The sequence below is a fragment of the Periophthalmus magnuspinnatus genome, chromosome 19 (genome assembly GCF_009829125.3).
Source record: "Periophthalmus magnuspinnatus isolate fPerMag1 chromosome 19, fPerMag1.2.pri, whole genome shotgun sequence".
In the NCBI taxonomy this organism is placed as follows: Eukaryota; Metazoa; Chordata; class Actinopteri; order Gobiiformes; family Gobiidae; genus Periophthalmus; species Periophthalmus magnuspinnatus.
The window spans coordinates 15902431-15918196 of NC_047144.1; the positions used below are offsets into that span (position 1 = coordinate 15902431).

Consider the following 15766-nt stretch of genomic DNA (forward strand, 5'->3'; position numbering starts at 1 on the left):
TAAACGTACTTAAGTACAGTTGTAACTGAAGTAAAAGTATTATGTCTGATAAGAGTGACCACTGACTAAATGTTCACATTAATATTTTATTGGTTTTGAAAAACAATGAAAATAAAAATACAGTAATTTATTGATAAACAACTTTGTGAAGGAACTGGACGGTTACAAAGAAAAAGCTGTTGCAGAACCAGCTCAAGTTTGAACTGATCCAAATCTGAAGCTACGAACAACTACAACAATTATTTTTAATCATTACAATTTGTTTTTTAATAAATCTAATAAATCCCTTTAATGAAATGCAGTTAAAGTGGCTGTGTCTCTCTCAGAGCAGCCCTGATATAAGGCATCTGTAGAACAGTGGATGCATGCGCACAGGGAACAGGACTAAATAAACTATGAACGAGGACGCAGCCCGGGACTAAACATAAACAGGATATGAGCAGAACGATGTGGCGTAAACGATCTGACGGATCAGGTCTATGTGAAGGTGAGTCCAGCCTCGTTGTACACTTTAAAGACCTTCTCGATGGCGTTGACGTAGGCAGCCGTCCTCAGGTCCAGGCCCAGGTTGTACTTACTGGCCGTGCGCATGATTTGCTAAAAAGCACAAAGGAAAATGGTCACTTCTCCACATCGATTCAATGCACCTACCATTTTAGAGTCGCTCCAGACTTATTTTATTTGTCCTTAACTTAACAAAGGTTGTTTCACAGTTTTAGAATAGTATTAATAAGAATTAAAATCTCGAACACTATTCTAAAACACAAGTTAGTTTTCTCATCTCCAAATATCAAAATGCCGTTTCCCCTTGTGATGTCACGAAGTGGTAGTTTTCAAGTTAACAGATCCTTTCACCTTTAGTTCATACACCTTCACTAGAATCATTTGGATGATGCCCTGGAATTGCCCATTTCTACTGGAGTTTAAAAACACACAGTTGAGCACTACCTGTATTACCACACAACATCACAAGGTGGAACAGAGTTTTCTGTTAAACCCCTTAAACCCTATGGGCTCACTGCTGGGCCCAGATCAGCCCACTGCCACGCCCAACCAAGCTCTTAAAAATAAGATATTAGCAACCCCAACATGCCACATATCTTAATAAGAGGAAATTCAGTAGAACAGCCAAATCATTCTGAGATTAAATGACCACGACTCAAACTCGGCCACTTTATCAAATTCTAGCTTTTTAACAAACAAATGCATTTGCAAGTTGCACATCAGTGGAAAGAAAAAAAAATCTTCTGAAACCATAAATACCATATACTCCAAATATCCCCCCAACTAATATCACCAAACTAGGCAAAAAATGTAATTATACTTTTAGTAGAAAAAAACACAGGGGAGACAATTTTTTCAAGTTTCTCCAGAGGACTAAATCTCCAGGTTTTGGATAAATCGGTCATAAACAATACTATTACTAATACTAGTAACTACTAATATTACTAAAGTTTGAGGTACTCTGATATGGTTTTCAGTTTATGACCCCCTAACCCTGCCGCCTCGCCAACATACATTGCATGCTTGCAGCCATTTTTCTAGTGTTAGCTTTTCCATGTTCCATATCCAAAAAAAATAAATACAGCAAAAACATTTATAGGAGAAAAAATGAATTAAAAAATAGCAATAACCTAATTAAATATAATTATAATTATGTATAAATTTTTTTAATTCATGTAAAATGTCTAAGTTTTATTATAGGTCAGGGGTGGCACGTGGGCACCAGATTGGCTCAGGACGCATGGACTTTTTCAGCACCAAATTTGGCACAACTGACAATCTCATGTTTTTTTTTTACCATTCACTGATGTCCCAGAGGACACCTACAAAGTTTAGAAGGCAGTTTTCTATTTTTTATCAGCGGGAATTAAAAGGGTTGTGTTGGACTCAAATGTACTTAATTCTAATGGCATTATTGAATACCAGACAGAAAGCACAAAGTGTGATGAGGAAACGGATCAGAAAATAGCGTAATATGGGCCCTTTAATGTGTATAAAACTTAAACCATGTTAAATACTAACCCGGGCAGATCGCTCCATGGTGTAGGCCAAACCTGAGTGAACAATGTCCTTCTCTGACGCACCCTTAAAAAAATCAAATAAAATGTTAAAAGAAGCTGTTAAAATGGATAACACTCACTGCCTCTTTCTTAAGCATTCACTTCCTCTCCTCCATAATTCTTCAGTTTCAGCTACATAGTAAAATCAGAACAATCAACCTACTCACCCAGACAACACATTCAAACAGGCAAGGTGGGTAAATATCGAACAGTATAACAACAGTATACATTGCCAATAAAGAGAAAGGAACAGTCAATATTTAACCTTTACAGTTGACTCAACCAACTTACAGCGACTCGAGCCTGGAAGTCAGCGGTGGGCACGATGGGGATGGGTCCTCCTTGTTTCCCAAACTTCCGCTCTAAACTCTCCTGCACCGACACTGGACAGAAGAAAAGGGACATCAACTTATAAATAGTACAGAAAGTTTCATCTTCTGCTATTTTGAATTACTCCCATTTGGATCACGGCAAAGCAACCAGCCTCTTAATAAATGATAAATTACAAATACTAATAAATACAAAAGGTACATAAAGTATGTTTTTAAATGCCAATAAGACATTACCTAACCTTTTTATTGTAAATAATATGTATCCATGGTAATCTACAGTTAACCATTTTCAAACAAAGTTCTAGTTTTAGCATAAAACTAGGCATATGGGAGTTGTAAGTCACATTTTTCAAATGCCATTACATACAGGTGGATTACTGGCACAATGACAAATAATCAGCCACACACTGGATGCCATAGTCCCAAAAAAATAAATAAAATCCAGCTCATATTTCATGCCACGATAAAGGCAGTTTGTGATTGGTGTTTGATTGTGCTGCTGCAGGTCAGTGACCATATAAAAGAGGGAGACTTGGATACAGTCACAAGCATCTACAGCTCAACATCACAGCACCAGCCGCAACCTCGGTGAGTATCTGACTACACTATGGACTCTAGAGCACCATTTAGTAGGGCTACAATTATTTCAAAAAAGGATTTCCTATTTAAAGTGCATATTTTAAATTAATCAGGGATGGCAGTGACAAATTCCGCTCCGTTGCAATGCACATTTCCCATGATGTGATAGTTGGAGTGGTCATAGCTTACAACCAAGTATGGAGTCAATGAATAAGGACAGTGGTCTCTGTCCCCAGTGAGGATAGGACAGTGGTCTCTGTCCCCAGTGAGGATAGGACAGTGGTCTCTGTCCCCAGTGAGGATAGGACAGTGGTCTCTGTCCCCAGTGAGGATAGGACAGTGGTCTCTGTCCCCAGTGAGGATAGGACAGTGGTCTCTGTCCCCAGTGAGGATAGGACAGTGGTCTCTGTCCCCAGTGAGGATAGGACAGTGGTCTCTGTCCCCAGTGAGGATAGGACAGTGGTCTCTGTCCCCAGTGAGGATAGGACAGTGGTCTCTGTCCCCAGTGAGGATAGGACAGTGGTCTCTGTCCCCAGTGAGGATAGGACAGTGGTCTCTGTCCCCAGTGAGGATAGGACAGTGGTCTCTGTCCCCAGTGAGGATAGGACAGTGGTCTCTGTCCCCAGTGAGGATAGGACAGTGGTCTCTGTCCCCAGTGAGGATAGGACAGTGGTCTCTGTCCCCAGTGAGGATAGGACAGTGGTCTCTCTCCTTATAATACAAGATGTATTGGGGAGGTTGATCATGTCTGTGTGAAAGCATCCATTAAGAGCTGGATGAATACGAGTATGACTCAGGCACAGTTCACACTTAGTGTAGCTCAATAGATCTAGCCTTCAAACAGAAACTGTAAACAAAAGCTGTTTTCAGTTTCATTGTAGTTAGCTCCTTCCTTCAGATAGATTTAAGGCATTGTCCAGTAGTAATCTGACCAGAACTGAAGAAGTGGCTTGGATGAGCAGCGAAACATCTTCACTCTTACAACTTTTTGACCAGTTGACAGATTTAACATTTGGCTTTTACTATTACTAAAACAGTAATGCATCATTAGGTTGGGTGGCAAGCACTGGAGTGAGTGGTAATCGATGTATTTAGAAACTACCCAAATAAAAAGCACTTCTGTATTTGAAGAAATTAATACAATTATATTTCTGTTCTTTTATGTTTCTTCTAAATCCCCTTATGTGTATTTTTTGCAGCATTGAGACAAAAAGGAGAATCTGCTCTTCACTGTGAGTAAATGATGATTAAAATCTCAAGTTACATTCACATGTGAGAATCCAATGCTGTAATAACACAAGATACTAGATGGTAGATTGCAGGATAAAAAAAAAATCATGTCTTATTCTTTTTGCATTGTGAAAGTAATATGTATTGGATAAATGGTAATTGTAAAGCAGTACATACACATTTAATTTCTTGCAGATGCCTGCTCGAGAATTTGATTACACTCAACTTGAGGAACAAACAAGCACCCGAAAGCAAAATGCCAGGAAACAGCAGTTAAAAGACAACAAGAATACTCTCTACAAGACCACAAAGAACCTGCTGTTTCAAACAGACAACATAGACATCTGGATGGATGTTCTGCTAAACTTCAAACCTCAAGACCTGGAAAAAAGTTGTAATGCAACTGCACGTGTGGAGGACAATGGAAGAGTAGTGGTGTATGGTACAAGGGAAGACCTAAATGTATTTGAAGAAGAATTTGACCAAATGCTGCTAGAGGTTGAAATGAGAAATATCAGTCTGCAAGACGCACCGCAGCCACAAGCACAAAACCAACCAGCAGAGGGACCAAGAGATGCACCAGATGATGATGATGCCGGCATCACAGTGATCCGCATGCACTCACTCAAATACAGAGGGGCAAAAGGGAGAGCACTGCTATATGCTGTCAGAAATCACAATGCTGAACTGTAATAGGGAGTTTAGGTGACAAGATTGAATCTCATACCATACATTAAGAGGGACTTTTCTGATGACTTGGGTAGCTTAAGCATTAGTTTTAAGTTTAAATATGCACATTTGTTATATTAAAGAATAATTTAGCGATGATTACACTTCAACATCACATTTATTAATATTGCTAATACATTTTGTTGGACATTGATTTAGTATTACTAGACAGAAATGATTTTTCTTGCTATGCATCTTCACTATAAACTATACCTTGTAAAAAAAATCATGCAATATTAAAAAAAGTTTAAAAAAATATAAAAAGTACAATGTCTCTTTTCTTAACACCAAGTTGCAAGGCAGTTGTCTAGGTTAAAATGTTCCTTTGTCATATCTGATATCTCTATAAGAAGCACTGACCAGGCAACAACAGCCTTCATTTCTCTTTGTTTCTGTGGCCAAAGACTATGACTTCAGTCTTGTCCGAGTTTAGCTGGAGAAAGTTGTTTCACCATATTCACCTACTGCCAGTGAGACACAAATCTGAGAGTCATCTGCATAGTTGTCATAGGCCATTTAATACGAAAATAATGTGTCCTAACTGCAGCGTGTAAAGATTGAACAAACAGGATCCCAGGATGACCCCTGGGGCACCCCACAGGTCAGGGTCATATTATCTAAGACAGTTTCTAGATGGGCCTTGAACCAGTTTAGTGCAGTATTGGAGACACCCACCCCGTCCTCTAGTCTCTGTAAGAGAATCCCGTGAAAATGAAGCTCATCGAGCCTAGTAGAGGGAAGAATTTGGAGCAGGGTTCCATATTTGGTTGTTATGATACTCATGGTCGGCATTCCAAAGAGCCAATCCGGAGTGAGGCTGTTGAAGGTAATACCGCTCCCCGCCTGCACCGCTAGTTTAGCGGGGAGTGGGCGCTTAGCAACAACTCCCTCAACAACTCAATCAAACCTGCTGCCAACGTAAGCGAGTGCAACCTCTGGGAAAGAAGGCACCCGATTTGTCTTTGATTAATTTTCATCTTTTAATCTTTTCCATCTTCATTTACTGGATGATAAAAAAAAGTATAAATATTCCTACTCACTGAGCAGGTGGTAGTTGGAGTCTCTCTCGTATTTGAAGGTGAGTCGGCCATAACTGACATGGTTCAGATTCTTCAACCACTCGAAATAAGACACAGTCACACCACCAGCATTCAGATACATGTCCTGTAAGAGAGAGAACGGAGTGAAGAGGTAGAGAGAGAGATATATAAGGAGAGACAGAGGGAAGGAGGGAGACAGAGAGAGGATCAAAGGAAGGAGGGAGACAGACAGGAAAGAAGGACAGTGGGATGGCAAGAGAGTTGAGAGAGCCATGTTATAATGCTGTTACCTTCTTAAAAACATACCTGGAGTATCTGTCTACATCTCCAAAGCTCAAAATGCTCTTTCACCGTGTGATGTCATGAAGTGGGAGTTTTCCATTTAACAGCTCCTTTTAACTTTAGTTCAGTAGAGATTGGATAAGCCGTAGGTTTTGCCAAATGATTCTAGTGAAGGTGTATGAAGTTTAAAAACACAGTTGAGCACTTCCTGTATTACCACATGACATCACAATGCGGAGTGTTTGAGAGAAATATGTAGGGTTTGTGTGTTAAACATGTGTGAATGAAACAAAACAACTCCAGGTCTGTTTGTGACGAGGAAACAACATTATCTGATCTGATAATCATTACAGATCTGAAAACAGTTCAGTTCAGTTCGGTTCAGTTTTATTCACTTACAGGAATAACCATGACGTTGTTCTGCAGGAAGACCTTGTCAGCATCAGGAGTTGTGGGTCCATTGGCACCTTCAGCAATGATCTGCCGAAAACAAAATTTAATTCTTAAAACATTTCAAAACTGATGTATTTGTTTTTTTACATTATGATGCTGTAAACACAATATGGATCCAATTCACTTCATTTCTTCCAGTTTCTTACTGTTCGTCACTCTAAAAGCCAATGCAACAATGTTTTTAACTTTATTTAACCAGGAAAATCCCTCAAACATTAGGGAAGCACTGATCCAGCTTCTTCTGTTCTGGTACCAATGTCGATATTTTGGCTTTAAGTATCTGCTGATTCAGATATCAACATATACCAGAGCAGAGACTTAATATACCTCATTTCCTTAAAACACAAACGACATAAGGGAAAACATGATCCAAATACGTTTTTTAACTGTTACTGAATTTCTTGATGGATTGCATATTGGTTCAGATACTTAGTAGTGACTTTAAATGAGAAATATCAGTACAGATATCCCATACCAGTCTTGTATCTGTGCCTCCCCATCAAACATGTACAAATCACAAAGCAACTTCAGCATTATAATAGTTTCTCCTTCTTTAGCTTGATGAAATTATTTCAAAAAGACAATTTTCATGAGCGATTTCTGCCGCCATCTTGGTTGTAGTTGCTAATGTAAACAAACTCCAAAAGGAAACACTTAATCATAGACTGTATAAAAACGTGGACTAAGTGAGTCAAATGAAGTTGATTGAGGCTAGCAGCTACAGTGTGTGCAGAATTATTAGGCAAGTTGTATTTTTGAGGATTAATTTTATTATTGAACAACTACTATATTCTCAATTAACCCAAAAGACTCACAAATATCGAAGCTGAATATTTTTGGAAGTTGGAGTGGGGCTTCTCAAAAGCCTTCCATCCATGGATTCTGTCAGCTTCTTGATCTGTTCACCATCAGCATTGCGTGCAGCAGCAACCACAGCCTCCCAGACACTGTTCAGAGAGGTCCCTCCTTGTAGATTTTACGTTTCATGAGGGACCACAGGTTCTCTATGGGGTTCAGATCAGGTGAACAAGGGGCTATGTCATTATTTTTTCATCTTTTAGACCTTTACTGGCCAGCCACGCTGTGGAGTATTTGGAGGCATGTGATGGAGCATTGTCCTGCATGAAAATCATGTGTTCATTCTTGAAAGATGGCGACTTGTTCTTGTACCACTGCTTGAAGAAGGTGTCTTCCAGGAACTGGCAGTAGGACTGGGAGTTGAGTTTGACTCCATCCTCAACCCAAAAAGGTCCCACAAGCTCATCTTTGATGATACCAGCCCATACCAGTACCTCTCCTCCACCTTGCTGGCGTCTGAGTCGGAGTGGAGCTTTCTGCCCTTTATTGATCCAGCCACGGGCCCATCCATCTGGCCCATCAAGACTCACTCTCATTTCATCAGACCATAAAACCTTAGAAAAATCAGTCTTGAGATATTTCTTGGCCCAGTCTTGACGTTTTATCTTGTGTCTCTTGTTCAGTGGTGGTCGTTTTTCAGCCTTCCTTACCTTGGCCATGTCCCTGAGTATTGCACACCTTGTGCTTTTGACACTCCAGTAACGTTGGAGCTCTGAAATATGGCAGAACTGGTGGCAAATGGCATCTTGGCAGCTTCACGCTTGATTTTCCTCAATACTTGGGAAGTTACTTTGCGCCTTTTTTTTTCAACGTGCTTCTTGCGACCCTGTTGGCTATTTGCCATGAAACGCTTGATTGTTCTGTGATCCCGCTTCAAAATCTTAGCAATTTCAAGGCTGCTGCATCCCTCTGCAAGACATCTCATAATTTTAGACTTTTCAGGGTCCGTCAAATCTCTCTTCTGACCCATTTTGCCAAAGGAAAGGAAGTTGCCTAATAATTATGCACACCTGATATAGGGTGTTGATGTCATTAGACCACACCCCTTCTCATTACCCAGATGCACATCAGCTGATATACTTAATTGGTAGTAGGCTTTCAAGCCTATAGAGCTTTGAGTATGACAACATGCATAAAAAGGATGATGTGGTCAAAATACTTATTTGCCTAATAATTATGCACATAGTGTATAGGGAGAGCGAGGCTGTTGAAGTTAAAGCGCCTTCCCAGTCGCACCGCTGGTTTAGCAGAGTTGGCACTTAGCAACGCTGTCAATCAAACCTGTTGCTAATGGGAGCAGCGCAACCTCTGGGAAAGAAGGTGTCTGATTTGTCCGTTCATTGTGATTTAGGGACACAACAGCAAAATATAAATAACAGGATCATGTAGAGCGGGTTAATGGCTAACATTTTGGTCTTAAAATGTTTGTCATGTCAATTTACATATATATATATATATATATATATATATATATGGGTGTGTGTGGGGGTGTGTGTGTGTGTGTGGGTGTGTGTGTGTGTGTGTGTGGTGTGTGTGTGTGGGGGTGTGGGTGTGTGTGTGTGACCGGTGGACTTCTGCGTTGTGTTGTAAGGGTGCTAAGGAGCCACAAGACACCGCGGGAATTTTTGGAGTCACCTTTGATCTGTTTCATAAAAACTATAAAACTTTATGAACATGTGCCGTCGGTCCAGCCCACACTATACAAAAGAAGACAATGGACAAAGTCAACAACTCCCCACACTTGCTCACATGAACAAACAAAAACAACGAAACAATACAGGAGCAGCTCAATAATAACTTAAATACAAATAAAATATAACCACAGATGTAAACAAAGATAAATTAAAAGAGGACACTTGGGATTACAATGAATGACTGACCTCTTCCCAATACCGGTTTGCAAAGGGAAGAGGCGGGAGTCAAACCCCGAATTTATACCAGGAGCAAGGCGAGGGACACACAAAGAAGAAAGCAAAACAAAGAAGAAGCGGCTGGAGGACCAAGGCTGCACATAAAATCAAAATACCAGGTATGGACAAAACTGTGACAAACAAAAGCAGCATTTTGTGTAATTATACATAAATTATACATATATATGAACCGGTTACATATATATATATTTTATATATATATATATATATATATACACACACAGTCTATGGCATCAACTGTCGTTGGTCAACCAATATGGCTCCACTGCCCCAATATGAATGTTCTATGTTAGTTATATGGCAAAAAACGATGCGTCTAGTTTTGGTTTAAAGGTTTCATATAATACCACATGTTTGCAACTGTTCATTGGAGGCTAGGCTAACAGTATTGCTCAGTTCAATAGAAACATAACTTTAATAATTCAACATTTGTCTGGACTTAAGCGCTGAGTTATTCAACTAAATTTACCCCAGGCCAGATTTTTTGGACATGCCACTTTCAAACACACCAAATGTGATTCATCCATCCATCCATTTTCTTCCGCTTATCCGGGGCCGGGTCCACTGTTTCCTCTAAACTGCGTGCGTGCGCAATTGCGCACTGCTGACACGGTCTCCGCGCACAGAAAATCTGTGCTGTGCACAAAAAAATCGAACAGGAGTTGAAAATAAAATAAATACACAACAATTCATTCTGCGCTATTTTTCAATGTGAGTCAGTGAGTGTGACCGGGGACGAGCTGCTCCAGCCACTTTTGTGATTCACATACGTATTGTGCAGCTTATCACCGTCATTGACAGGCGTCCTCATGTCCCAATGCCGATGTGGGCCGTGTCCCAATTCGCCAAATGCACCCTTTGAAGGGTCCCTTCGAAGTACTCTTCAAAGTGTAGTTTGAAGGTTCCGGTCGAGAATCTGCCCTCCTCAGTGTAGCCTCCATCTTGCTGAAGTGGGACAGGCCCACACCACGGACCACACTTCCACCGCTGTCTTTGAGCGTATGATATGTACATTACGTACGTTATTTTTAATGATTTATTATTTAATAGAAGAAAAGTCAAGATGTCGTCGTCACAGCCGTTTCTTTCTGTTTAGATTGAATATCAATAGGCAAATATAACGTTCGAGGTGATTTTTTTACTCAATTGTAGCTACTTCATAACTTTAAAGGGTTAACAAAATATACCTTGTGAAAACATAATAACAGAGACAGAGGTAACAATATCATTTTGACATTCATAGTCTATAAACCAGAGAACACTGATTAGTTGTACATAAAGTGGGAAATTGCAATTTAATGGTTTGGTATTTTGGCCAGTGGCTACACCACTTTAATAACAGTAGAGGGCGCTGTTTCCCTTCTATGCCGTGCCAGTTCTTTTCATTTGATTATTATAAGGTATTTTCTAGCAGTGCAGCGCTACATCAAGCTAGTGTCTTGATTTACTAACACGAAAGTAAATGACACGTGCCCACGAGGGGCGCAGACCTATGGAATGTACCGGAATTCATAAAGATTTTGTGCACGTCTCAGGACTCTCTTCTGCCCTTTCCTCAGAGTCCGTTGCTTCATTGTTCACATTACCTGTGTGCAACTCATTAAACTCTTCTGACTTTAAGTTTCAGTCTCTTGGTCTTTGACACTTACAATAGAAACGAACATTCTTATATTATTCTTATTGCAGTAATATTTTCTAATGATAATAATGTCTCTTATTGTCTAGCAATAACTGCACATTCCTTTATTCCATGTAACTCCTTTTTAATCATCAAACACACGGCCTGTACAGATCTTTATTCAGATTTAACAGTTTCATGTCGCACTGTTGTAGATGAGGTAAACCAGTACGAACATTTGAACGTGTATTGTGCAACGGACTCCATTTTCTTCTCTTTTTTGCGCAGCCGCGGTGCATGATGGGATATAGAAGTGCGGGAAGTGTGCACGGATGCACGCTTCGGTTACGTCCGATCTCCATGGAAACGGTGCAAAGGGAAGGGCAGGTTTGTCGGCCGCATTCAGTAGGGTGCGTTGAAATGGGACAGCCCTCGTCGCGCCGGAAATAACATAACTGCCCTTCGATGCACACTTTGAATGGTGATTCTAAGGCCAGTTTGGCGAATTGGGACACGGCCGTGGCCGATGTGGAGTGAAAACTCTCTAATGATGCTAAGTGTTTAACCCCTTAACGCTCCGACGGCCCGCCCTTGGTCGCACTGTTACGCACTGTTTTGCAGCAGTTTTGCGTTTTAAACATGGGGAAACGGACAAAACAAAGGAAGTACGCGACCGAGGACACTGTGGCTGTGTCTCAATTCGCCCACGTTATATTTACCTATTGATATTCAATTTAAACAGAAAGAAACGGCTGTGACGACGACATCTTGACTTTTTTTCTATTAAATAATAAATCATTAAAAATAACGTACGTAATGTACGTATCGTACGCTCAAAGACAGAGGTGGAAGTGCGGTCCGTGGTGTGGGCCTGTCCCACTTCAGTTAGATGGAGGCTACACTGAGGAGGGCAGACTCTCGACCGGAACCTTGAAACTACACTTTTGAAGAGTACTTCGTAAGGACCCTTGAAGGGTGCATTTGGCGAATTGAGACACAGCCTGTGGATGTTCGTACAAGTTAAACTAGAGGCATCTTGGACCTGGAGCGGTTTGTGGAACCGAGTGAAGATCTCGCGGTGGAGTCAGGAGCAGAGGGACCTTATGATTTGATGGACTGGATGCTGTTCCTGGATGCGTGGTTTATTCTGCTATTGACTTAATTGTGGGTCAAATATGTAGTATGTGTAATTATTAGCATTAGCTAATGCCAATCTGTGCCCCCTCGACCACCACCAATCATCACGCACACACTTGGTTGAAGTGTCTTGCCTAAGGACACAATGACAGAACTAAGGACACAATGAGAGAAGTTGGTCCGAGCGGGACTCGATCCTCCAACCCCTAAACACTGAGCCACTGTCACAGAATGACTGTCACACTGTCACATGTACAGTGTATTATTAGTTTCCAGTGTGTGTTTGTTTACATTTTGAAGTGTGTGTGTTTGTTCACTGTTTGCAGTGTGTGGTTTGTAAATATATATTTATTTTGACCCATACCACTTGTTTTGAATATATGTTATGTACAAATACACAGTATATATTGTGTTTTAATATGTTATTTAAATGTACAGTAATAGAGCAGCTGGGTGTGCAGATACAGATTCCTCTCAGTGTGTATTGGTCATTGACTGTCACTAGTTCATGAGTTGTAAAAATCAAATGATCGTGTCATATACTGAAAAAGAGTTAACGGACTGTCTCCCAGACACAGTAGGACAATCTCACTCAGTCACAGCAAAAGCTTCACACAATGGCTTATACTCATAATACAAGTCAGAGCTTTATCATAAAAATGTGAAGTGTGTTTTCAACATTGGAGTTTACAGTTGTCTTGGTTTGGTTGGAAGTTCATGTTTTGCCATAGTTAAAATTAAATATTTATACTTCCAATAGCATTAACATACTACACAGGTCATGATTTTTGTCATTTTCATTGTATAAGTGGCTAAAGCACTTAATTAAAAGTCTTATAACAGAAATGTAAATGCGGTAATTTGATTCTTTTAATAAACCATTTAACTTGGATGGATGCGATGCAGCATGACCACAGTGCACACGTCTGATGTTGCTCACACTGGTCCATGGGACCACTCAGGGAGTTTGTGTGTTTGCTCAGACTCATGAGAAATTAGAGGGAACATTGGCCGGGTCGCGGGAGCAGCAGTCTAAGCAGGGACTCCCAGACTTCCCTCACTCCGGACACGTCCTCCAGCTCCTCCGGTGGGACCCCAAGGCGTTCTCAGGCCAGCCGAGAGACATAGTCCCTCCAGCATGTCCTAGGTCTTCCCCGGGGCCTCCTCCCGGTGGAACATGCCCAGAACACCTTCCTAGGGTGGCATCCAGGAGGCATCCTGAGCAGATGCCCGAGCCAACTCAGCTGGCTCCTCTCGATGTGTAGGAGAGGAACCAACCTTTTAAACCTTTACTCAACTCTGACTTGCACACTGGGATTGCATAACGACAACTGCATGAGCTCTAAAGTAAAGTATTGTGGAACTTTGACCCTGTACCAACAACACAGTACACCACACAGAACAAAATAGCAGTGAATATAAACCACAAATCAGGATATCGCATTCGGAAAACCACAAACAAGCCTAACTGATGATAACTTGGGAAGAAATTAGCACATCCAGTAAGTCCAAGTGGTAATGTCTAGCTAGCATGTAGCCTATAATCTAAAGTAAACAAAGAAACCTAGCAAGAATGTTTACGGGATTTATATCTGATAACTGCATGTACTAGAAAGGTTCTATCATATAACATTAATAGCCACATAGTCCAGTCAGGCTAGCATTACAAACTATGGCCTTGTTAGCGTAGTATTTACTAGCTCTAACCCCTAACTAAAGGGAAGGAAAATTGTGTATGTTTTTATACCAAGATACTAAAATTCATATTAATGTCTCAGAATAAAAATATTAATTCAAAATAACAACTATATTAAAAGCCATGTACAACTACCCTATATGCTAACATGCTAAATAGAAGTGCTAGTTAAATTTGATTAAGATGTTAGCATGATTGCTTTATTAGTGAGCTAACAAAACTGACTGGATATTTATGACCCTTACCAAAAACAAAATGCATAAAGGGAAATTTGATTAATATGAACAATAAGGATAATTTTCTTGTAAATATATATCCATCCATCCATTTTCTTCCGCTTTATCCGGGGCGGGTCGCAGAGGCAGCAGTTTCAGCAGGGAGGCCCAGACTTCCCTCTCCACACACACTTCCTCCAGCTCTTCCGGGAGGATCCCGAGGCGTTCCCAGGCCAGCCGTGAGACATAGTCCCTTCAGCGTGTCCTGGGTCTTCCCCGGGGCCTCCTCCCAGTGGGACGTGCCCGGAACACCTCCCGAGGCATCCGGAATAGATGCCTGAGCCACCTCAACTGGCTCCTCTCAACGTGGAGGAGCAGCTGCTCTACTCCGAGCTCCTCACCCTAGCTCTAAGGGAGCGCCTAGACACCCTGTGGAGGAAACTCATTTCGGCCGCTTGTATCCGCGATCTTGTCCTTTCAGTCATTACCCAGAGATCATGACCTTAAGTGAGGCTAGGAACATAGATTGACCGGTAAATCGAGAGCTTTGCCTTCCCACTCAGCTCCTTTACCACAACGGTCTGATACAGTGACTGCAGACGCCGCACCGATCCACCTGTCAATCTCACGCTCCATCCGTCCCCCACTCGTGAACAAGACCCCAAGATACTTGAACTCCTCCTCTTGAACTGCCACCTTATCGTGGTGGGGTAGTTTGCGTACCCAAATGATCCTAGGAGCTATATTGCCTGGGGCATTATGCAAAATACAAAACAAACACATTTAAGTTCAAAGTAGATTCCCTGATTTTATAAACTGTCGGACTAAATAAATTGTTTTCTTCAAATCCCCCAAAGTTTTGACTTTTTGTACAAGATGAATAAGTGGACTCCACAGAAAGTGGACAAAACGTTGTAGGAGTGAAGATATTTGGCTGCTCATTCAAGCCACTTCTTTAGTTCTGGTCAGATTACTGGTGGACACTGCCTTACATCTGTCTAGGCTAGGTCTATTGTGCTACCCTAAGTGTAAACTGTGCCTGAGTCCTACTTGGCATCGTAGAACTTTATAACCGTGTTGCCATGGTGATGCGTAAACACGCCATTGTTACCCAATAACAAAGACACATGAGTGCCATATTTGCATTCGATGCCACTTGCGTTTGACACCATTGATCACAACATTCTACTGCAGAGGTTAGAATGTGACATTGGAATCAGAGGGACCGCCCTCAAATGGTTTAAATCCTATCTATCAGATAGGTACCAGTTTGTTAGTATAAACCAGAGCACCTCTCCCTGTTCTAAAGTAGCCTGTGGTGTTCCACAAGGATCTGTGCTTGGTCCAATCCTATTTACTCTGTATATGTTGCCATTGGGTAACATTATCAGAAAACATGGCATTAATTTTCACTGCTACGCTGATGACACTCAGCTGTACTTATCAATGAAACCAAATCAGACTGATCAAATAGATAAACTCAGTGCCTGTGTGAAGGACATCAAAACCTGGATGACCTTGAATTACCTGCTCTTAAATCCTGAAAAAACAGAGGTCATTGTCGTTGGTCCCAAAGGTCAAAGAGATTCTCTGTCAGACCAGA

General features: G+C 41.1%; 1 protein-coding gene across 1 annotated transcript; it reads right to left on the reverse strand.

Annotated features, from left to right (window-relative positions):
• Positions 1-77: 77 nt before the first annotated feature.
• LOC117387823 (glutamate dehydrogenase, mitochondrial-like) lies at positions 78-6731 on the reverse strand. Its single transcript, XM_033985398.2, has 5 exons — positions 6655-6731; positions 5974-6097; positions 2355-2446; positions 2026-2088; positions 78-597 (listed from the first exon to the last, which is right to left on the reverse strand). The coding sequence occupies exons 1-5, from the start codon at positions 6664-6666 to the stop codon at positions 478-480; spliced, it is 411 nt and encodes a 136-aa protein (XP_033841289.1). The 5' UTR covers positions 6667-6731; the 3' UTR covers positions 78-477.
• Positions 6732-15766: the final 9035 nt, after the last annotated feature.

Excerpts from the sequence above, each read along its gene's own strand:
- LOC117387823 (XM_033985398.2), bottom strand. Across the intron at positions 2,447-5,973 it reads CTCCAACTACCACCTGCTCA|TGTCGGTGCAGGAGAGTTTA; the intron begins GTGAGTAGGAAT and ends TCTTCTGTCCAG. Across the intron at positions 2,089-2,354 it reads ACTTCCAGGCTCGAGTCGCT|GGTGCGTCAGAGAAGGACAT; the intron begins GTAAGTTGGTTG and ends GATTTTTTTAAG.